The sequence below is a fragment of the Saccoglossus kowalevskii genome, chromosome 17, assembly GCF_978046115.1.
Source record: "Saccoglossus kowalevskii chromosome 17, keSacKowa6.1, whole genome shotgun sequence".
Lineage (NCBI taxonomy): Eukaryota > Metazoa > Hemichordata > Enteropneusta > Harrimaniidae > Saccoglossus > Saccoglossus kowalevskii.
In genome coordinates this window covers 15,104,296-15,129,684 of record NC_140657.1, presented here as the reverse complement: position 1 = coordinate 15,129,684, position 25,389 = coordinate 15,104,296, and the positions used below count along the sequence as shown (strand labels likewise).

General features: G+C 34.8%; 2 protein-coding genes across 4 annotated transcripts in view; one reads left to right on the top strand and one right to left on the bottom strand.

Annotated features, from left to right (window-relative positions):
• Positions 1–10,853, bottom strand: part of LOC100367681 (N(G),N(G)-dimethylarginine dimethylaminohydrolase 1-like) — a 44,441-nt gene extending 33,588 nt beyond the window's left edge. The window contains exons 1-2 of one of the 2 annotated variants that reach the window (XM_085492247.1): positions 10,734–10,853; positions 4,708–4,867 (exon numbers count right to left, since the gene is read on the bottom strand). In XM_085492247.1, coding sequence (XP_085348373.1) covers positions 4,708–4,854 — 147 coding nt within the window. In that variant the 5' untranslated portion in view covers positions 4,855–4,867; positions 10,734–10,853. Of the gene's footprint in view, positions 1–4,707; positions 4,868–10,488; positions 10,598–10,733 lie in introns of those variants that run through there. The other variant, XM_085492246.1, reaches the window with a different exon arrangement.
• LOC102803949 (protein O-mannosyl-transferase 1-like) overlaps positions 10,813–25,389 on the top strand; it is a 56,439-nt gene continuing 41,862 nt past the window's right edge. Inside the window, exons 1-6 of one of the 2 annotated variants that reach the window (XM_085492244.1) lie at positions 10,813–10,893; positions 11,578–11,831; positions 15,984–16,129; positions 20,244–20,398; positions 21,204–21,350; positions 22,740–22,848. In XM_085492244.1, the coding sequence (XP_085348370.1) occupies positions 11,805–11,831; positions 15,984–16,129; positions 20,244–20,398; positions 21,204–21,350; positions 22,740–22,848 (584 nt within the window). In that variant the 5' untranslated portion in view covers positions 10,813–10,893; positions 11,578–11,804. Of the gene's footprint in view, positions 10,894–11,235; positions 11,448–11,577; positions 11,832–15,983; positions 16,130–20,243; positions 20,399–21,203; positions 21,351–22,739; positions 22,849–25,389 lie in introns of those variants that run through there. The other variant, XM_085492245.1, reaches the window with a different exon arrangement.

The window sequence follows — 25,389 nt, the reverse complement described above, 5'->3', positions numbered from 1 at the left end:
AACAAGAAGTTTAAAATATCACTTTTTACCAAAAATGACAAAAATATTCACCAAAATTAGAGAATTAAAGATATCATTACAAAATGAACAAATCTGAGAGAGGACCACATGTAGTATCTATATACGTAATATCAAAGCAATTGGACTTGCGGTTTTTAACAAGAAGTCGAAAATATAATTTTTTACCAAAAATGACAAAAATATTCACCAAAATTAGAGAATTGATGATATCATTACAAAATGAACAAATCTGAGAGAGGTCCACATGTAGTACCTATATATGTAATATCAAAGCAATTGGACTTGCGGTTTTTAACAAGAAGTTGAAAATATCACTTTACCAAAAATGACAAAAATATTCACCAAAATTAGAGAATTGAAGATATCATTACAAAATGAACAAATCTGAGAGAGGTCCACATGTAGTACCTATATATGTAATATCAAAGCAATTGGACTTGCGGTTTTTAACAAGAAGTCGAAAATTAAATTTTTTACCAAAAATAACAAAAATATTCACCAAAATTAGAAAATTGATGATATCATTACAAAATTAACAAGTCTGAGAGAGGTCCACATGTAGTACCTATATATGTAATATCAAAGCAATTGGACTTGCGGTTTTTAACAAGAAGTCGAAAATTTAATTTTTTACCAAAAATGACAAAAATATTCACCAAAATTAGAGAATTGAAGATATCATCATGAAATGAACAAATCTGAGAGAGGTCTACCCAAGGTACATATACACCAAGTATCAAAGCATTCAGGCTTGTAGTTTTCAAGAAGAAGTCGAAAAAGTAAAACATTGACACGGACGACGACGACGGACGACGACGGACAATCACTCATATGATAAGCTCCGCTCGACAAAGTCGACAGCGGAGCTAATAAGTGATTGTTTTCAGACTGCGTGCAAATGAGAACTACCAGTAACTGTTGTTCCCTGCTGTTGTAATTAAACTCAATTGCATGTGTTAATGCCCGGTAATAAAACAACTTTGTCACAGCTGATCAGGGAGCAACAATTCTTTTTATCAGACATTCATATGGTGATTGGCAAAAATGCTAAATGATGTCACAGTACGATAACCAATAGAAGTGCTTTTTGATAGAGCAATTATGCTCCACGTTTCCATATTAAGTAATGTCAAAAGCTCTTCACAATTCTGCATTTCTGTGTTTGTCAATAGTACATGTATGTTGTTAAAGCGGGGGAGTTGTCACCTGCACATGCGTCAGATGGTCATAGTGTGTCATTGTTTACAAACAAGCGTCTATCCTTTGTGTTTGTAGCGCGTGTTGCTATCGTCGATTGGAACTCGATTCCCGCACGTGCGCTGGTGACCACCCTCCTGCTTTAAAAACTTTAATATTGATATTTAAAAAAAAATTGGTGAAAGGAAGACCATTTCCTCGTTAAAAACTGATTATTTATAACTACCTTGTGTACCCCAGGATAGATGATTATTGTTATCATAAACATGTAAATATAACACATTGCTTTCCGAAAGTCTCCACGGTTAGACAAAATAAATAGGAAAAAATCTGTGTTAATTGTTTTATGACACAGCTCGAGAGCTGCATGTACTTCAGTTTATTCGTTTTTTTTTTTTACCCTGCAAACACTTCCTGAGAAATACTGCCCCAAAGCCCTAGTAGTGACCTCGCATACATGTAACTATTGAACGTAAATAGAACAGGCCTGAGGCGGAAACATAAACCAGTTCCAGTACTAGTTACAAATGCAAGTCAGATAATTTCCTAGGCTGGTTAAAATAGCACACATGTGCATTGTAATATCTTTCTATATCATCAGTCCTAATTGAGTAATATAACAGTTGGATATTCAATTTGATATTAATTTGTATTTCATTTACATATGTGCACTATGTTGTCTTGTTACTCAACAAATATTGTTTTCACATGCATTGAGGCTGTATGTAATTGTGCCTGTGCATGTGTGTGTGTGTGTGTGTGTGTGTGTCGGGGGGGGGGGGGCTGATAAAGAAATAAAGGGGTACCAGCAATCTGCCATCAATATTTTTATCTGTAATACGTTTAAAGTAATTTACAAATAAAAATGCATTATATGCCATTTAATATCACCTATGGTGAAATAAACTATCACAGACTTGGACCAGTTCAATATACAATGAATATGTACGAGTACAAAAATGAATATATTCACATTTCCAGGTGGATGTAATATAAAACTACGCAAATGATTACTTTGGAATGTTAGCTTTCGATAAAAACACATGCACCAAAAAATGTGAAGGTCTGTTGGATTGAAGAAACACGAGTACATTCACGCAAAATTGTCACCCACATTTTTATATGTCGAGTTTGAAATTATGTATACTTGTACTAAATTTTTACATTGCCTTTTTACTACAATGTATCAATAATATGAATCCATGAATAGAATACAGAAAAAGAAAGGATCGTCAAAAAAAAATAATATAAAATTAGTCAAAAAGTGGATACTTTAAAATAAAATGGCTGCTTGTAGGCCATTTTGAATCAAATCAGGAAACAAAATGACATGTGTCTGTAACCTATCATATTCATACCAAGTTTGAATGAAATTGGCTCTGAAAGAGTTGCTGATATTTTTAAATAAGTATTTGGAGTTAAAAAGGCCACCAATCACTTAAAAAAATGTTAAAAAAATTACATTGGCCGCACATACACTATACATGCACATCCTGCACAGACCCAAAAACCGACAACTTGTTTCAGACTACTGGTCAAATTAGATTTATGTATCACATTCACTTAGAGAACCAAGATGTATAAAGTAAATTATTACTAATTTCAGGTTGTATGCATTTTGTTTCACTCACCAGGATATATCTCTTTTACATAATGCATGTATTACAATGGTGATGATTTCTGTCAGGTATACAAACAGGGCAGAAACAACACAACACTTATTATTAGTCAAGTTATAAATAAAGTACACCCAGAATAATTACACCAGGACTATTAAGTGCAAGTTAAATGTACCAATATATTAATGATATGCAAATTTGTAATACATGTGTATGATTTTAAGAACTGAGTATTAATAGTTGTGTGTGATACGTCTTAATCCACACTGTATTTACGCGGATGACAATAAATTTAATTTTGATCAATTGCAAAATATTATTCGCTTGATGAAATAATTATCTAAGCTTTAATGATAAGCACATACACTTTCAATGACAATTCAATAATTTAATCATCTTTCCTTGCTGATAATTTTTATCGATAATGATTAAAAAAAAAAAATTTGTTGACCAAATGAACATAATTTTTCATTGCCTACAAGTCTTGATCATTTTTTTTTAAAGATCTGAAATATATTATGCGGGTTTGATTAGCGAAAGGAGACAAGTGGACTTTGCCTTTTGATTATAATAATGGTATTTGATTATGTATATTGGTGAAGGAATAGGCTGTTTACTTAGCTCTGTACTATCATAAATAGTCTTTACATGTCATACATGTATACTGTATTTGCTTTATTAGTAGCGTATGCACTTACAAAAATGTCAATAGTGTGTCTATGGTAAGGCCAAACTAGATAATGATTCAGTACACAATTATAGCAATTGATTGTTTACATAGAGAAAATATGTTAGTGGTATTTGATTATATGCATTCTTGGGGGCAGAGCTGTAACAGCACATTCTATGTTGCTCGAATGCACACCAGTGTCATGTATTATAGCGTGACCTGCCGCGGAACAATGGTTGAATCATCAATATATTGACAAATTATTGGTTTATCGCAAATCACTGATATATTGTAAATCACTGTGATATATTGTAAATCACTGATACATTGTACATCACTGGGATATAATGTAAATCCCTGATACAATGTATATTGTAAATCACCGCGATATATTGTGAATCACTGATATATTGTGAATCACTGTGATATATAATGTAAACCACTGTGATATATAATGTAAATCACTGGGATATTTTGTAAATCACTGGGATATTTTGTAAATCACTGTAATATATTGTAAATCACTGTGATTTAATGTAAACCACTGTGATTTAATGTAAACCACTGTGATATATAATGTAAATCACTGGGATATTTTGTAAATCACTGTAATATATTGTAAATCACTGTGATATAATGTAAACCACTGTGATATATAATGTAAATCACTGGGATATTTTGTAAATCATTGGGATATTTTGTAAATCACTGAGATATATTGTAAATCACTGAGATATATAATGTAAATCACTGATATAATGTAAACCACTGTGATATATAATGTAAATCACTGGGATATTTTGTAAATCACTGGGATATTTTGTAAATCACTGAGATATATTGTAAATCACCGAGATATATTGTAAATCACCGGGATATATTGTAAATCACCGGGATATATTGTAAATCACCGGGATATATTGTGAATCATTGGGATATATTGTGAATCACTGAGATATATTGTGAATCAATGTGATATATTCCAAATCATCGGGATATATTGTAAATCATTGGGATATATTGTGAATCACTGAGATATATTGTGAATCAATGTGATATATTGCAAATCACTGGGATATATTGTGAAACACTGGGATATATTTTTAATCACTGGGTTTACATTGTATAAATCACTAATACATTGCATATTAGAAATTCCTGATATATTATACATGTAAATCACTGAGATGCATCACTCACCCTTCTCAAAGTATGAACATATATTTCATGTTGTCTCCTGGCTTTTTCAAGATCTATAGCATCCTTGTCTTTTCCAACTCTCATAGCATCTTTACAATACGAATCTGGAATACGACTAACTATAGCAGTTCTATAAACAAATGACATTGTGCTTTGGAATCTGAAACAGAGAAACAGAATAAAAGTGTTATTCCACGGAAAGTAGTAGTAGTAAAACAGTGTCACATGGTTCTCAAGTGGATTATATAACAGTCCCCCCCCTCCATAAATTATCTCCACACATTCAAACACTAAATAAAATAGTTTTAGCTGAATATGAAATTATTATTCATCATTGTGGCCACATTTTCATTTGTTTTGTTTTCAATACAATTTATGACTATGAATCATTACAGTAGACAGAAACATGTACACATAAACACGCAAATTAATCAATGGATGACTGTTTTTAACCTACAGACTAAATAAAATAACATTTTCAGCTTGGTCTATCGCCTAAAATTTAGACAGTATCTATAAAAACAATCTATTGATTTCATGATTTAGAAAAAAACATTTCACAACAATTAATAACACTTATACTAGATGAGTATTCAAGTTCTCACACTGCCAGAAGATGTTAAATATCAGGTCAAAAGTTACTTTGAGCAAACATTCCAGGAAGTAATATGCATTCATGAAATGTATACACAGTGACGTACTCATCTCATCTAGACTGCACAACTGTATTAAACATAAGCAAATAAGATACCAATTCTGATGCCAATTCACTTATGCACAGTTATCGTTCAAATAACACCTTTTCAAAATTCAAGTTTTCGTTTTTAAATACACAAGATACCCATGATGAAGCTACTTCAGATTTTAATATAAAATTTGCTATTGGGCAAAATAACAAAAAAAATAATGCATTTTCAGCAACCTGACCTTGCCTAGATTTTTAAGGCCGACCCTGTCACCGTTTTTGAAAAATGGGAACTTGTAGGTACACCATTCAGCTCTAACGTACTTAAAATTTTTCCAATTTTGAACCAAAATATCAACCTGTACGATGTTCATGCAGGATGTGATGTAATATTGAAAAATACATACAATGTATAACAGTATGGGTCGAGCAGCACTGCGGAATAATGAATTGAGAAAACTGAATTTACATGAAATAAAAAGTAATTCCCACATACATGTACCTACCCAGAAATGCACTATTAATTTTATTTGGCCTTACCTAATGGGCTACACAAATAGAGGAAGGTTACTGCAAGTGCTCTATTAGCTTAGAATCACATGCACTTCAGTATTTAAATGACAGGTGTGTCTATAATCATAAATCTTTTTTCAAGATAGTGAGTACTTCTAATAGAGATGCATTTGTGATAGAGTGAGTAGTTTAATACTGTAAATGCGTTAATTATTCACTGGGTTTTTATATCACAAATGTTGATAGGTTAAATTTTCTAAATTAAATCCAAGTGAACTTGTAGAATAATACTAGCTTCCCTGTCAAATTTGTGAACTTCAAGCTCAAAATAGTGGAAATGATTTTACAGTTGTCGCTACAGAAACAATTTATTAGAATTACTTGTTACAACTGCTTTTAACCCCTATCTAGTCAAGTCAATGTAAAAGCACACAAGGCTGGCAGGATAAGGGATAATATTTAGCACTTACAAGAATAGATAGAAATGAGTCTCAAGGCTTAGTACTTACTATATAATTGGAGCAATGTAATAAAATAAGCAGGGATAAACTGAGGTCTATTATTCGTATTCATCGATAACAATATTCAACCCTTATCTGGTCAAGTCAATGTAAAAGTACATGGGGCTGACAGGATAAGATTATCATAAGCGAGAGAGGATAAATTGAAGCAAAATTTCGCGATTTTCAACTTTTCATCACAGAATGTACATTATAATTTTACTAAATGTACATGTATTTTCTGAAAATTATAAAACCAATGAAGGACCTTTTGTATCTGGCAACAGGTAATCCTGAGCATAATAACACTGGGTCATTGATGTCAGTTTCATTGTTGACAGGTTTATAAATAAATGACCCTGAAACAGCTGTTAATTTGTCCACAATATGACACGACTCTGACTGGTCACATGCAGTGAGGTATTGTGTGCCACGCCCCCATGTTGTGGCTTAACTTCCCATTCCATGCAGGTGATGAGTCCACATGCATACAAATGTTTGTGTACTAAATGTAATGTTTAATTCATCAAATATTCTGGTACAAACATATTCACTGGATTTTAACTCCACATATTCAGCTATATGTATCAGCGAAAATAAAAACCCAGTGAACAATTAAGCCCAATACAAAATAGAATCAGATTACCAAGATACACACATGATATGCAAATAAGGCAAGTTTAGGAAGTTACCCTATACCACTTTCTGATTCATTGTCCAACATACATGTACAGTATGATGCTTATTTTTAGCGGGCAGTTTTCGTTCAGCGTTCTTTGCCCACATTTTAATATTAAGAAAGTACTTTTTCTTTGTTAGCAATAACTGTGTGCCTCTGCACCCCCCCCAAAAGTCCTCTAACAATCAGGTATATACATTGTACCCGGGAAACCTCGACAAAAAATGGTTTCATATACTTTATTCAAACGCATACATGTACACTGTATATGGCAATTCCAATGAATTGCTCAGGATATCAGCAAGAATATGTTTTTGGCAAATCTCACAAACAGGGTACCAAATATGAATGAGAAACCAAAATTATAAGTAGGTAGATACGATGTATATATTTTTCAAAACACTTCCTGAACAAGGAAAATATTAACCATATTTGCTCTATTGTAGCATCATTTACAATGTTTGTTCCCCCCTCTAGCAACAGAGAAAGGGAGGTGACACTAGTTTGACCCAAAGTCTCATCTCTGAAATAAGTAAAGGTAAATCAGGTGACAAAGAAAATGGATATTATTTCCTATCAATATTCACTGCATATAATGGTCTGAGAATCAAATAACTGCCAAGCATTTTATGAGTTCTTTAGCAACATACAAGTGTTTTCATTGTGTGTCCAAATGCACTGTAATATAGAATGCATTTAATATTATTTTCAATATTAACTATGATTGTTTTTTCCATCTTTCTAGGTGACTTATAATGGGCAAGAGTTCGTTGAATGCAACTAAACCAGGGCTTGAAATTACTCTCATCACAAGAAAAAATGGAATATCAACATTGCAACATACAGTACAACACTGTTTTGCTAGCAATATTGCAATACTGCTTCTCAATACTGTGGCAAAAACGAGATACAAAAGAAATTACAACAGATGTTAACACTTGTGTCTGTGATGCCAGACTTACTGGTGTTTTTGCCTAGTAAATTACATGTATGCTATTGAAGGGAAATCACGGCTCAGCAAAGTAGTTCAAAAAATAAAAACATATTTAAAAACAGCACTATTTAAGTTTTACCTTTCACCATATCGATTTCCAAACTTTTTATTTTCAATGTACGTAATGTCATGTGGATAAAATGTTCTAACAGAGACTGAGTCTTGCTAAAATATGGGATAATCCTATATGTATTTTTTTTAATTCAGGCCAATTCCCACTTATGCCGTAGGTACTTAATTATAATAGAGATAAATATACCAGGTATATATATATATATACATTTTGTATAATGTGTAATTGTAATGCAAGCTGGCATAACAAAGTTCATCCATTGTACGGTAAAATTATTTCATTATTATGTAATAATCCTCTGTATCCAAAGGTTTTATTTTATTTTTATTACTGAATATCACCCCATACTACATGTATAGCTCATTTCCTGCATGAATATAGTGGCAGGAGAAATACTTTATCTCGCAGTAAATATTTTATTTATATAAATATTTTTCTATCGAGGCTTTCTAGATAAAATATAATTAAGGGCACTAAAATTTAGGTAGTGTCAATTTTGTTTCTTCTACTCAAGCTACTTATTTTTAATCAAATGCTGCATTTCAGTTTTGTCATTTATAATGGTACATTTGCATAACGTTTGCTTTAAATTTTAATTGCCAGTTCACTAAAATATTTAGTTAACCAAACAAAAAAAAGAATAATACTTGAATTACTACAAATCAGTCATTTGTCAGGTGGATGAATGTACACCAGTATTGTCTTTGTACATGTATCCCTCGCATAACAAGTTGAGTCAGTGGTATTTCATGAAAGCTATCTATAATGTTTTTTCATGGTTCTACACAAGAGGAACTATTAAATATGACCAAGGGACTCCCAATATTTGAAACTGGCAGCCCAGCAAACTCTGAAGAAATTTTGAGCAATGGAAAATCACATTCATGATATTAGCAGTGATATAGAAATAACCGAAGCACAGAAAACATATGTTCTAAGGTCGTGCAATTAAGATTTGTTGAACCCCACAACTGCTACATGTTAAAATATATGTTGGACATGCTAACATTTACAGTTTCCACTAATAAATATGGTCTGAAAAAAACAATAATTATACTTTTTGTATGCATTTGTACAAGTATGGTATGCGAAGGAAGGTATTAAAACCAAGTCAGTATGACATTAAAAATAATATTATTTTTTTATTCAAGTAATGGCAGAATATGAGAATTAATTATAGTCTGTGAAAAAAAATCACTGGGGGAAATGAAAATAATTACAATGACGTGCAGAGTATAAATAACGGTATACAAAATGAAAGTATAAAAGCAGATCTGTAAAGGTCACATAAGTGGCAGCAGGTCAGACAAGACTTCCGGTGAATTTCCCCGGAATGTGCAGGTCATGTCTAGTTTAAACATAATGTGGCTGGGAGGGTGATTACTATTATTAGTTACTGAATAATGATAAAATATCATTAAAATAAGTCTTCAAAATAAAGACTGTTTAAGACCTTCAGTGAATTTTGTTTTACCAAAAACATATACAGTGTAGGAAAAAAAAGGCTTTGGTTTTGCAAACAATTACATCATAAATTTTAAATTTCTTTTGAATGCACATTTCTGTCATTATACTGCTTTCTGTCAAAACTTATCATTGATCAGAGATGATAAATTCATAGCTACACCTCAATTTATCTCTATCTCTGTGTTTAATACACACCAGGCATTCCCTCCCCATGACTACCACCAATGATTTAGAATGTGAATTCAGTCCGAGGTAGAATTATTTAAACTTGATTCCAGTGGATATTATGTCAATATTGTATACATTTAAAAAAAAAAAAAAAAACTTTTATGTTTTATACATACATGTACCTTCTCAAGTAAGGTATGCATTATTTTACCTTTCTCGACCAAATTTGTCTGAAAAAATGTACTCTAATTTTTGAGCCAACAGACAAAATGCGAGTCAATTAACAGTTTTTACTCAAAAAATGTGGCTATTTTTGTCCAAATCATGACTATTTTGTGAATTTGTGATGAAAGGAGGATACTGGTGCTGAAAGGTTAAATGTGATGGTACTAGTACACATGCAGACTTTTAGATGAACGTGAAACGAATAACAAATTTATATCATTAGTCGCGAAAGCCTGGCTCAAATACACACACCAACATTGATGCACGTATTAAAGTACGAGTGTTATTTCTAACTACTCGCATGGGCGATGGTCTTATCGAAATAAGGAAAGGGCGCGACTTCCTTTAAGGAAGGTCAAATGAAAGCATCATGCCCCGCGATAAACGAGTATCATGGTCACAGAGCATGTCGTTGCGTTGACATGCAACATTCGCTGAACAAGCTGGTGTTTCAAACGCCACGCGCAATACACATACCTATGTATCGTAATGGTGGGAGCAATTGCGCGGCAAAACAACCGATGAAGGCCAATAAACGATCTCATCTTCGTCGGAATAAGGTTAACTCCTTTGCGAACACACAGCCAAAATGAATGGGCGTTATTTTGAGCACCGTTCACCCTTGAAGTGTATCACTGCGCGTGTATATATATTGACAACAATAGATAACTATCAGATCCACACCAGAAATCTTGAATTTGTGATAAGTAAGACACATTTACCTTTTAGGTAGATATCACAATCTCGCAGTATGTACAAAAGCCAAAGCAGAGACAGGCCCAGTTGTAGAAAGTTACACGCAACGCGTTCTGCGCATCATGAATGTTGGGGTCAAAGGTTCCATCTTATATCCCATGATGCTGTGTCCAAAATGGTTATCGAGTGTGTTGATGTTTTACAAATAAGCATGTGAATCTTTTGTCACTTGGGGTTAGGATACTTAATTTCATGAATCAACGAAGGTGATCACAAAGAACGCAATGACATGTTCATTTCTTTTTAGCTATTTTTTCTTTCCGACTTTCAAACAAATTACAGATTTTCATATGAATCTATTACATTTTCTTTTATTGCCCACATTGTGGATCTGCCGCTGGTGAATCGATGGCTTTGATATTCCGCAATGCACTCCCTGTTTTATTAAACAACTGGTCTTTATGCACAAACGTCGGAACCTAGGTATGCTTTACTCTGATCGTTTCACTTTCGGAACAAAACTGAATAAATTGTTGGATTTACAGCGGGGGATTCAAATGACAGCAAACACATCCGAACAATAACATTTTTAAAAAAATGAATGACAAAAATAATTGGTGTGAGCAAATACGATATAAAAAGTTTATTATTTAATTAAAATTGGAAAGAAAAGACAACTCAAGCACAAAGTCGTTTAAACAATGTTCGTTGCATTATTTGTGGGCCAACATTCGTCATCGGTTTGTTGATTCGTGATACCTAATCCAATCACATGTTATCCTTTGTTGCACTTTCCACATAAGATATCATCACTGTGCACACTTATAAGATGGCTAACTGAACATTTTAATTGGTATATTATTATTTCAGTTTCTGCTGTGGATTGTGTAGGTTACTGTCTCGAGACCGCGTGAAAGTGGACCCGGAAGTGGATGCAAAATAGCAGTCGACGCCATCAATCAAGACTTTGGTTTCATTTATTTGACTGCATGTAGTACCCGTACTTCTCTCAATTCTGCTTGTACTGTTATCTCATGTAACTGAATGCTAGACATCGAGTAAAGAGCAGCTGTTGGAATTGTGCATTCGCCTACATTATGGAAAGGAAAAAAAGAAAAAAAAGTGTGAGTGACATATCTCGAGAAACTGAAGTGCATTTGTGTCGGTTTGGATACAAGTGCATCACATAGTCATACTGGATAAATATATCTCGATCAGAATATTTTGTCTTTTACGTCTCGGCACACTAAACAAAGAATCAGTCAGGACTAACCCCCTGGTCGGGATAAAGATCTCAATCGGGATAGAAAAAATCCCCTTGATCGTGACACTAAATACTTTTATTAGCAGGCACCGCAAAGTTGACCTTCAGGCTTGACAACCTATTTTCAACACCTGGCTTGTTTGTAGATCTTTAGAAAATGAAAATACTAGTACAGTGTATACGTACTTGTTTCAATATTCGCCATGTAGTAATAAAGTGTGTCAATGCTATCTGAGACGAAATATCTTGATCGCTAGGATACAAAACTATAATTCGATCAGTTACATATGTTAAAGCGGGAGGGTTGTCACCTGCGCATCCCAAGCGACGATAACAACACACACTAAAAACGCAAAGGCTTATGGGTAGACGCTTGTTTGTAAACAATTATACGATATGGCCATCTGACGCATGCACAGGTGAAGACTCCCCCGCTTTAATTGGGATATGTGTAGATCTCTGACAGGGATTTTTTTAAACAGGAGAACAAAGGCGCAGCGCCCTCATGCCCGTACCCTGGGCAGCAGATCCTCTGGCAACCATAAAATTCTGATTGAAAAAAAAAAAAAAAAAAAAAAAAATTCTGATTGACCAGGGATCACATGTGGCCACACTCCTCAACTGTGACCTGTCTGACAGTTATTTTGGCCCCAAGGAAGCCATAGAATGCTCCATTTTAACTAAAAATAATCAAAAAGTACACACCCCGGGAGAACCATATCTCCCCCCACTTAGTGGCACCGCTGAATTGCAGTGCTCCCTCTTGCAGTTTTTTTCTAGAAAAACCCCTGTCTGATATATCCACTTCAATAGTTCGTTCTGACTGCTAGCTATGTTGTTCTTTTGGTTTTGCTATACTTTCGTTTGATGCCGCCAGTAGGGTTATTTTGTCCTTAATGATTTTGCGATCAACACAAGAATGAATAACCTTACGGATGACGCAAACTCATTTAAATGGGACAACAGTGAAACAGAGAGAGGCAGAGGATTGCATATACCGGTAGATACACAGGACTGTGTGTTGGTGGTCAGGCAAAGACTGTAATCTAAGACGTATATAGTCCTGTGCACAGCGCTATTCATATATATCTGCCACGCCACCCTCATTATGCAGTACATGGGACTTGAGGAACAAAGAGTGACTCACTGCCCATAATTGCTGTTTTATGCAACGCAATGTTACAGTTAAACCTGTGTACAGTGACCACCCAAGTTAATTATGGATCACCATGTCATACATTTTACATATTTGTCCAGAAAAAAAAAATGAGGTGGTTCTGTTGCACAAAAACATTTACTTGAGTTGATCAAATTTGAATAAGTTTGACTTGAGGAAATTAGAAATTGTTTCATAAACAGTATTCGAATTATTTTTTTTCTCTGAACGAAGCAAATCTGCAAACATTTGCAGAAAAGATGCATGGACACATGAGACAGGTGGTCTTTATACGCAGGTTGTTCATACATTTATGTCTTGTGACTTACGTACTAAAAATGGTCACTAGTACTTATTCACTGTTAAAATGCTGTACCATTACTTTCACCATCCTACTACAGCCAGATCTGAAGGCCTTTGCCGCATTCTGGCCATGCTGTGTGGCGCGTATCGCGTGGACGGGTTTCACGTTCTCTGCACGTAATAAGCTCGGTTATTAAGCATCCTTTTTTGGGGATGCCCGGTGGCCGAGGGGAAGACGTGTAGTGGCGTGAAGCTAGGCGATTAGGTGCCGTACGCGAGCGCCGGTTCGAGTCACGCACGCAGTACGTATTTACTATAATTAGACATAGTCTTTACCTTGCCGTTTATTCGGTGTTATTTGCTTACTTTACTTCCTATGTCGACAGCAACTATGAGTTTAAAAAATTTTTCTCAGTACTTATTCACTGTTAAAATGCTGTACCATTACTTTCACCATCCTACTACAGCCAGATCTGAAGGCCTTTGCCGCATTCTGGCCATGCTGTGTGGCGCGTATCGCGTGGACGGGTTTCACGTTCTCTGCACGTAATAAGCTCGGTTATTAAGCATCCTTTTTTGGGGATGCCCGGTGGCCGAGGGGAAGACGTGTAGTGGCGTGAAGCTAGGCGATTAGGTGCCGTACGCGAGCGCCGGTTCGAGTCACGCACGCAGTACGTATTTACTATAATTAGACATAGTCTTTACCTTGCCGTTTATTCGGTGTTATTTGCTTACTTTACTTCCTATGTCGACAGCAACTATGAGTTTAAAAAATTTTTCTCAGTACTTATTCACTGTTAAAATGCTGTACCATTACTTTCACCATCCTACTACAGCCAGATCTGAAGGCCTTTGCCGCATTCTGGCCATGCTGTGTGGCGCGTATCGCGTGGACGGGTTTCACGTTCTCTGCACGTAATAAGCTCGGTTATTAAGCATCCTTTTTTGGGGATGCCCGGTGGCCGAGGGGAAGACGTGTAGTGGCGTGAAGCTAGGCGATTAGGTGCCGTACGCGAGCGCCGGTTCGAGTCACGCACGCAGTACGTATTTACTATAATTAGACATAGTCTTTACCTTGCCGTTTATTCGGTGTTATTTGCTTACTTTACTTCCTATGTCGACAGCAACTATGAGTTTAAAAAATTTTTCTCAGTACTTATTCACTGTTAAAATGCTGTACCATTACTTTCACCATCCTACTACAGCCAGATCTGAAGGCCTTTTCCGCATTCTGGCCATGCTGTGTGGCGCGTATCGCGTGGACGGGTTTCACGTTCTCTGCACGTAATAAGCTCGGTTATTAAGCATCCTTTTTTGGGGATGCCCGGTGGCCGAGGGGAAGACGTGTAGTGGCGTGAAGCTAGGCGATTAGGTGCCGTACGCGAGCGCCGGTTCGAGTCACGCACGCAGTACGTATTTACTATAATTAGACATAGTCTTTACCTTGCCGTTTATTCGGTGTTATTTGCTGGCTTTTATATAGAAGTGGTAGCTAACACACGTTTGGCTGTATTACAGAAAAGATTCAATACAACACTTGCATGTTGGTATTAGAAAAACACGCTGACTACACAAGCTCCCTTTGATAGATCACACATTTTTTGAACTCTGTGATGTCACTTGTTACCCAGAAATTTTGCAATATTGGGCAAGGACGGAGATGTGGGACATACACATATTTTACCCATTGTTCAAGCAAATGTCTTTATCTTAGTCTTATTATTAGCTTTATTATTCGCATTTAAAAGAAGTGTACAAAACAAAATTGGTGTTGAACTCAATTTTAAGAGCATTCTAATATCCCCATATTTCACTACCATACAATAGAATAGGAACCACCATAATGTCAAATAGTTGGAATGATTTAAATATAGACAGTTTTAATTTTCGTATTCAACACTTTTAGTTAGAAGATGGTCTTTCTACCCTGGGTTGCCTAATTTTATTTTGTTGGGTTTCAGCTAAGTAAAAAAATCACGCCTATCAGATCAGCCAAACAATCTTACAATCAATGATAGACATTGAGAAATATATTAAAGTAAAATAAAATAAAAACCCAGTATTGGTACTGAAGAAATCAGTTACTACTACTGCAGGTTGGTCTACACATTTTTATTTTTTAATCATATTCCAAAACATTATTCAATCACTTTACACACTATTATGAATTAATTATTCGTATTTTTGCACTAAAGATGACCCCACCCACTACTGGTATATACATTTATACCTGAAATTAGTGCTGCCCATGTGCTCACCTTTCCTATAAATTGCACCCTCTGGTGTTGAAGCACCTCTAAGGCATACATTGGTGACACAAAAGTTGTCTATAATGTCGATATCATTTTGATCTTTATCCGTCCATCAATAAAGGATGTTTTTGAGAAATTTGACTATTTTCTAGATGACGAATGACTACACAATCAAACACAGTGGTCGATTTAAACGACTTCGCCTTCACCAATATATGTCATATTAACATCACATACACCTTCCACCACTAGAGGGGGCAATTATAGAAATGGTGTATTGAAACTTATGTCTTGATTATAGAATACATCATGGCAGGAAAATGGACCACAGTCGAAACAAAAACCACTTGTAACATGGAAAGTTGAAATCAATCTGGTTATCGTATTGCTGACATTCTTAGCACTGGTAACACGCTTATGGAACCTGGGGACCCCAAGAGAAATTGTGTAAGTAATGAATTTAGTATTTTCGCAGTTTGTGTAATATACTGTGAAATATTTTATTTTCACTTGGAATTAATTTTCGCTATTTTTGCTGAAGGAATTATTCAGTGAAAATAAATCCAGCGAGTATACCCTTTTTCCCATATTTTACATTCAACTTTTAAATAAATAAATTCCACACAAAACACTCTTTTTGAAAATTAATTTCAGCTAAAATAAAAATATTTTACAGTATTTGGATTCTGTGAGAGTTTTGATATTTCGCACAAATGTTGATCAGTGTACAAATTTGCCTGCTGAAAGTTTCCACAGATTCCCAATATGCATGGTGTCTGCAGCTAATGTGTGAACTACTGAGTGAATATTATATGTGTGCAGCTTACAATTGTTTTACAGACTAAGAATAATTTGGAATTCAATGAAGTGAATTTATGTACACAAATTTCTATGTACATGAATTGTTGGTTGGTTCATCCATAGTACCCTTATCACTAGTCGGCTCTGGTAACATTTATTCACCGATACATAGTGCTATCTGGGGTTATAGTTGTTACCAACGTAACTAAAGAAATTCAGCAGTCATCATTATTTTGATGGTGTGTGTGATGGTTGTACAGTTTAGTGGGAAAAAGATGTGAATTGCATGCTGATTTGCATATATATAAATACTGTAAAAGTTTAGTTGGAAATAATTTTCGCTGAAAAGACTTTTTGGGTGTTTTGAATGGAAATTATTTTCACTGATTTTTGGTGAGTTGAATGTAAAATAAAGGAAAAAAGGTACCTGTATATTCGCTGGATTTTTTTTTTACTGAATCATTCCTTCAGTGAAAATAGCGAAAATTAATTCCAAGTGAAAGTAAAGTATTTTACAGTACATTGTATTTGGGAAAAACGGAATTTGTCAGTCAGTCAAATTAATATGCAAGACTATGACATCAGTTTATTAATTAACCAATTGTATGTTAGAATGACATCAAGCTCACGTGCAGGGTTGTTTGTGATTTGTTGGTAAATTTAGCTCACAGAACTAAACAAATTTATGATCGTGGGTTACATGTATGTATATATAAACCCTTCATTTTGGTCATTAGAATTTGTCAAAGATTTCAGTGTGACTAGTCTCTATGATGCTGTGGCTGATTTTATACAACATGTCTACTGTACCAGTATTACATCATATACTGTAAAATACTTTATTTTAGCTGGAATGAATTTATGCTGAAAAGACTTTTTAGATGTTTTGTACGGAATTTATTTTCACTGAATCATACTTTCAGCGAAAATAACGTAATTAATTAAAAGGCGACAGTTGACGTGCCGCATCCTGTTCGATATGGAACTCATAGCGATGTATACAATGCATGTAAAATACATTGTTTATTTACATGAAATTCGAACACGCGCTGCGCGACGACCACCGCGCTTTAAGTATTTTACAGTATAGGCTGCGATGAGTTTAATTTCCCTTATACTTGAAGTCGCTGCTAAGATCCCACTTGATCTAAATAAACTGCATTACTTTATTTGTTGTAACCATCTTTGAGATACGTACTGTACACTACGTTATGTTAAGTCAATCTCTGAAACACCACTACTTGAGATTGCTGGGTCACAATTTAGTAAATATACACATTGCTGCTGTACACAAGAGTGTTTATACCTAGTAGCTAAACTAGGTCAGGTACATCGTTTAGTGCCAGTATATTGTCTTGTTCATTAGGTGTACTAATTTGTGTATTTACCATTTAACATACTACATTGGGATAATCGTCCATATATGATTATCTAAAATCTTTATTAAGATGAGGAAGCCGTAAACTAGAATCAAGGTTCCTGTGAACATTAACTTAATAGCACCGATGATTTAATTACTCTCTGTGATAGATAATAATTTAAACAATTGCCCTAGTCTTCAGGCACACCAAAATTTATAACATTGGTACATGTATAGACAGAGAGTTGGTTTTTTGAGTAGAGTTGGAACATAGTGTGACAATTCTTGACATTATGGCGCAGTGTGAAGTGCACATAATAGCAAAAGTGACACAAGATGCTTTGTGATATTGTAGTGTGACAGAGCAGCAGGACATTGATTTTAAGAGTCCAATAAGCATTGAATTATTTAAGTATGATAGTTGAAATTATTTGTTATAAATTTAGTAAAGAGTGTGAATTGAATTCATTGAGTGTTTCATTACCACTGGTCGCATAGTGGTTGTCACATCAGACTCATGATCGGTAGACCCAAGTTCAAATCCAACATTAAGCTGAACATCAAAAGGGTCGACCCCTACCCTGGGTGAGTGTGCCACAGACTCAATGGGAAGGTCAGTCCACTGGCCGAGATTCATTTACTAACGAACTCGATTTTTGGGGGGAACCTTGGTTAAGGTACGCAGGTGCTTATGTTTGACCAAGCCTGGTTGACACCAGGATAGCGCATTAAAATTGCCATTTGATAGAGAGATGGCCACACAGCCCTGTCATGTAGTTCCAAGCAAAAATGCACTATGTGTCAGCACTAGCACTTGCAATTTGCACAAACAAAAAAAAAGTCAGAAGAGACAACAGTGACATTCAATGTCCGGAACTGTCGCCTGGCACAAAAAAACTATTTAAAAAAAAAAAGTGTTCCATTGTTTAATGTTTCACTTTGATCCAAAATAATCCAAAGTAATAGTAAAATCTGTATTAGAAGCAGCATTCTTAATAGAAGGTCGCACCCATTCTTTTTGAATAATTGAGAACCAAAAATTCATGATTTCTTATATGTGTAGATACTCTAGTAGTAACCGCATACTCTCTGTTGCATTGTACCATTTAAATAGAAGCTGCAGCTTCTAATAAAGATTTTACAGTGTTGGATTGTTTCCCATAATTTATACAATGTGGTGTAATATATAACTGATTCTAATTAATCAAAAGAACCCAGGCTAATTGATTGGGTTACAATTAGACATCCATCGTTGAAATATATTCATATTTAGAATAGAATAGAATAGAATAGAATAGAATAGAATAGAATAGAATAGAATAGAATAGAATAGAATAGAATAGAATAGATAGAACAGAATAGAATAGAATAAATGCTTTATTACATCCCTAATTAAATCTGCCATTTCAGTTTTGATGATTGCTGTATTAAAGTTTTTTAAAATAAAGTACAATTAAACTACACATACAATGGGCCATTCCAGTTTATATCTGCACCCCCCTGTTGATGTGGTCGGATTTCCAGCACTGTATGATGGGGAAAATACCCCGGAATTCCAACTGTATATGGAGAAACAGAATCTGGAAATCCAGACGAGTATGTAAAAAAAAATTCCCAGAAATCCAGGCAGATATGGCTACTAAATAAAATATGGCCTAGTTTATCTCGCCACATACCGGTTGATGAGGTTGGATTTCCAACAGTATGACTAAAAAAAACTTGGAATTGGGCCAGTATGAAATAGTTATTACTGAAATTAGATAAGGGTGGTTGCACGAATGAGCTCATCAACACCGTGAATCAGGACTAGTTTGGATTTCCATTATCAAATATAAAATTTTGAACTTGGTAAATTAGCATATGATGAGAGTTATATTTGGAAATCCTACTCTGTATGGTGGTACAAAAGAACTCATCAACACCGTAAGTAGGAACTATAGTTTTGGATTTCCATTACTGTATGGTGAATGGTGACTTGGAAATAAAACTTTGTATGACTTATACACCCATGGAAAATATAACCTGTATGAAGTAAACACACAAGCTCATCAACAGGGGGGGGGGGGTGCAGATATAAACTGGAATGGCCCAATACAATAATAGATTTTAAATAAACAACAACTAAATGTCACTGAAAATATAGCACAACAAAACAAAATTGTGTTTAAATTTATCTTTGTTGGTGTAATTTTTGAAATCTGGATGGGAGAATAGCCCACAAATTCTTCTCTATTTTCTGTATAGAGATGAGAATAAAACAATCCCTAACATTGTGTGATTGCTGGATTTAATTGCAATATTATTCCAAGTGACCTGAAATAGTATTCAATACTGTGACATAAACAAAAACCAATATATATTCAAAATGATATCTTTCATTGATTTCTTCTTTATTTACAGATTTGATGAGGTTCATTTTGGTCAGTTTACTGCCCTCTATCTCAAACGTACATTTTTTTTTGACGTTCATCCGCCACTTGGTAAGCTACTCTTTACTGCCGTTGGTTACTTTGCTGGTTTTGATGAAAACTTTGTATTTGCAAAGATTGGTGCTGGTAAGTCAAGTTATCATTCAAAATAAATAGCTCTCTATTAGTATTTTAAAGATGCATTATGGGTAATTTTGAGCATGTTGTTTCAGTGCACAGGGGTTTTTCTAGAAAAAATGATCAAGAGGGAGCACACACAGGCGATCGACCTGGAAACGCCGTATCGGAAGGCACCATTTTATCGGTGTATCTATCGCCATTGAAATATTTTTGGAGTAATTTTAGTGTATTTGGTGTCCAGACACATTGTCAGCTGGTGTTGCTGGGAAGTTTTCACAGAGAAAAATATATTTGAGAAAGATTTCATGTTGTACGGCAGCACAGAAGTGCGCGGCTCAAGAAATATATTTATGACTTGAAAGTTCAATCGTCAATTCAGTAAGAGGGCGCCAGCCAAGAGTATCAGGGCGCTGCACCTCTGTTTCCCGGTTTAGAAAATTGAGAAGTGAACCCTTCAACATTTGGCTGAATTCTCTACACCATCGTCAGTCATTATTGGCCTGGCTTCTTTTAGCCTTATGCCATTTGCTAATGACTGTACTTCCTTTTACTCATCACCAGTTATCCATTGCTGGGCTTTTGCTAACCCCATTACCAGTCACCTATATCTGGGATTCCACTAATCTAGTTGGCAATAATGGAATAAACCAATGGTGGAACAAACTGTTCCCCTCAGTAAATGCCAGGCTTTGTACACTGTAGCTGTGTTTAATTAAGTCCGGGGCATTGGGCAACCTCCCATCATGTACACTTTCAAACCGATCCATATATGTATCTCAGATGTTATATTGTTATATTATTTAATCTTCAGAATATCCGGTTAATGTACCAGTGTGGCATCTAAGAGCATTATCCGCTCTTTTTGGCACTTTTTTGTGTCCTGTTGTTTATCAGATTATTGCTGAGTTAGGATTTTCTCATTGGTCTGCTATGCTTGCTGGATTCTTGGTGCTATTTGGTGAGTGAATATTAAATTATGTACACTCTTGCATGTTGATAAAATGTTACAATTTTGAGTCCTAGTTTGGATGATTTGTATCTCTCATGTGTGCAAAACAAATTGAATAAGTATGTTCTGTCTTTTTGTGTGTATCTGTCTTGGTAAGCAAATTATTGAAAACATCGATTAAATTTTGGTACATGAAAACCCGGGGATAATATGCAATCAATGATTTCTTACTGCTATAATACCATGCAAGACAAATTATTGGGAGTTTTGTTATCATCCTATTTGAAATTGATCACCTTCCAGCTCACTACAGAAAACTCATTTACATTATTAATTCTAATCGGGCACAGCCAGTATCTTCAATTCTCAATTTTTAGCAAAATATCTCTTTTTCAGTTTAAAATTATTATGAGGTTATTACGAAGATACCTCAACGTATGCACAAAGACTGTACAGCGAGAGTATCGACCGATACGCAGGCGTACTGTCTGAGTGCATACTTTGAGGTATCCTCGTAATAACCTTATTATTATTCATCTTTTCCTTCCAAGGATACATCATGGGAATGCCGAAATCCGAAATGTTTAGATTAGTGAACTTCTTTGTGTGGAGTTCGATCAAACCCTGGTGGCAGCCATGTATGTTTTTATTATTACAGGACGCTTACGCACGTAATCATTTCATATTTGGACCTTGCATTTCCTTATATGGTAGGATGAAAATACCCAGTAAAATACTGCAAAATTACGGCATGCTGTAACTTATGGCGTTATGTTGACAGATGTATACATGTAATAATATGTTATATTTGTCCTTCTAAAATGTTGCATATCTTTATCTTTGCTTATCCAGAAATGTACATGTAGTTATAGTATTAGTTCAAAGTTCACCTTATTTATAAAAACCCTCTGAACACTGCCCTCTCTCAGTACAACTAACACTAACTCTAGATGATAGAGGGTGCTGTTTCAACTGCAGTAGAAATGATGACAGGTATTCAAATCATGATGGCCAAGCAATTTTAATAACATAAAAGATTTGTGCTGATATAGTTTCTACTTGAATTTAACTTTGAAGTCTGTTTGAATTTGAATATAACACCATTATGGTCTGAATACTAGCAGTAGTAGTGCTTATCCATGCAAAAGTGTAAACATTACAGTGTGCCCTCATGCTTCACTCCTTTAGGTTCTGTTGAAGAAACAGTCATTTTAAAGGGCAGTGGTAGTCCTGCAGCATGTGTTCAGATAAAATAATTTTGTTGACACACATTGTGTACATTGCTATGAGTCTCATATCAAACAGGACGTGATGCAACGAACAACACCTTTAAAACAGTATTTAACATGCGACCCATATCCATTTTGGTTGGATGGTAAATGGTACTTTTTCTTGCAGATAACGCAATATTGGTTCAGTCCAGATTCATATTGCTGGATTCAATGCTGTTGTTCTTCTCAATGATGTCAATATTATCATTATTGAAATTCAGGAATTTGAAAAATAGGTAATGTATTGTTAAACATTTTTACAGGGTAAATTCTTGGAATCATCAAAAGATGTAATTTATTATTTCATCTCAGTACCATCAGTATAATTAGTCCCCGTTCGAAGAAGTTCGAAAACGGGGACTTATAATTCAGTCTTCGTCCATGCGTGTGTGCGTCTGGAGTCATATTTCAGAATCCTTTGGACCGATTCCGTTCATTCTTTGCATGTGCCTAGTACTTTGTGTGGGACATATGCACATGCAGTGGTTTAGCGATTCCCTATCCCAGAATCTCAAATTTGGTCATTACACATATGTTAACATTGTAAGCCCCATTTATTGTAGGGCACCATGGCAACAAGCATTCATATTCATGAGATGTACAATGTATGGTAATGTAATTTTAGTGCCTTATTCCCATCCTCAGACTTGCATTTTCTCAAACATACTTCACTGTAAAAAGATTAATTATTCACTGGGTTTTAATTATGCTTATTTCACTGATTGTAAAATGCGCTAAATTACAACCCAGTGAATATGTGAAATTTAGCACAGAACACATTTAGCACTGAATATGCCTGAAATGGTAAATCAGTGAAAATTAAATCCAGTGAAAATTAGTCATTTTACTGTAAACAATTTTAGCAAGTGCAATAACATAGACATGCACCTCAATTTGTTTTAATTAGCTCCCGTGAAACGGAGCTTATGTGGTACCGGTGTCTGTGACTCTGTGACTAAAATTTGTTCCACTGATAACTCAAGATCTACAATTTCAATTCAAATGAATTTTGGCACACAGCTAATATATGATGAGTAGATGCGCTGATTAGATTTTGGTGCAATTCCATGCATATTAATTACTCAATTATTGCATTAATTAGTCCCCATTCAGATGCAGTATCTGTATCTCAGAAATGCCTGGACCAATCACAATCAAACTTCACTCATACATGATACATGATATTATACATATGCACGTCAATTTGTTTCACGATCTGATTCAAGATGGCCGAATGGCGGCCATTTTTGTGTTTAAAAATCCTAAAAATCAAGCATTTCTCGGCTATTTACAGATGGATTTTGTTCAAACGTGGTATATACATTAGACATTATGGGACCTTGATGCAAATAATTTTGTTTTTCAGATAAGATTCAAAATGGCCGACTGGTGGCTATTTTGTTTTAATGAATGTGGTTCTCGTGCCATATCTCTGACTTGCTTTCACTGATTATGTTCAAATTTTAAATATTCATTATACATCATGTCATAGATAGACAGATATATTGGTTTGATGATCCTATTCAAAATGGCCAAATGGTGGCCATTTTTGTGCTAAAAAATCATCAAATATCAAGCATTTCTGGCATTTATGGATGGATTTCGTTCAAACTTGGTACATACATTAGACATTACAGGTTCCTAATGCACATCATTTATTTTTCAGATCGGATTCAAAATGGCTGTCTGGCGGCCATTTTGTTTTAATGAATGGGCTTCTAGACTACCATATCTCAGACTTGTTTTGACTGATTATATTCAAATTTTAAATATTCATTATACATCATGTCATTGATATACAGATATATTGGTTTGACGATCCTATTCAAAATGGCCGAATGGTGGTCATTTTTGTGCTAACAAATCATCAAATATCAAGCATTTCTGGCATTTATGGATGGATTTTGTTCAAACTTGGTACATACATTAGATATTACAGGTTCCTGATGCACATAATTTTATTTTTCAGATTGGATTCAAAATGGCTGACTGGCGGCCATTTTGTTTTAATGATTGGGCTTCTAGAGCCATATCTCTGAAATGCTTTGACTGATTATATTCAAATTTTATATATTCGTTATACATTACGTTTTATATAAACATGTATTCAAAATGGCTGATTTTGAATGCTGTTCCAGAGCAATATCTCTCAATATGAACAAGTACTTGTTTGACGATCAAATACAAATGTCAATTTTAATGTTAAAAAATCATATTCCTGACATGGTTATATTCCAGGCATATTACTATAAACAAAACTATTTATCTTAAATTTGATAACTAACAGGGACTGTGTCATGCATGGCTTGTTAATTTATAACTTGGAGTCTTTAAAGTTTCTTAACAAATATTTGACTAGGGTGAGTAGCCTAATTTGCATATTGCAATAACGTATTCTGTCGCAAAAAAAAACTGGTAATATTTCATTGGAAGGTCTGCAAATTTGAGAATTTTAGTGTATAATGATTTATTATATCATGATTGATGTTATTTGAGCAGATACAGCATCTAAAAACATCAAATGTATGCGGCCATTTTTTCAGTTTGACGAAAAGACAGTACCATTTCCGATTTTCATGAACGCAAGTTCAATTTCACTTTGTGCGTCATATTCATCAATAGACAAAATCGAAGACAGATGCCGTACAACTTTCTGCCAATCTTGATTCGTAAATGTTCTGGTTACATGTACAGTGTTCTCCTCGGGCCTGCATCGCTTAGACAATATCCGCGTAACTTTTGTTTCGCCCGCGATTCTGCAGTGTTCTCATCAGGTC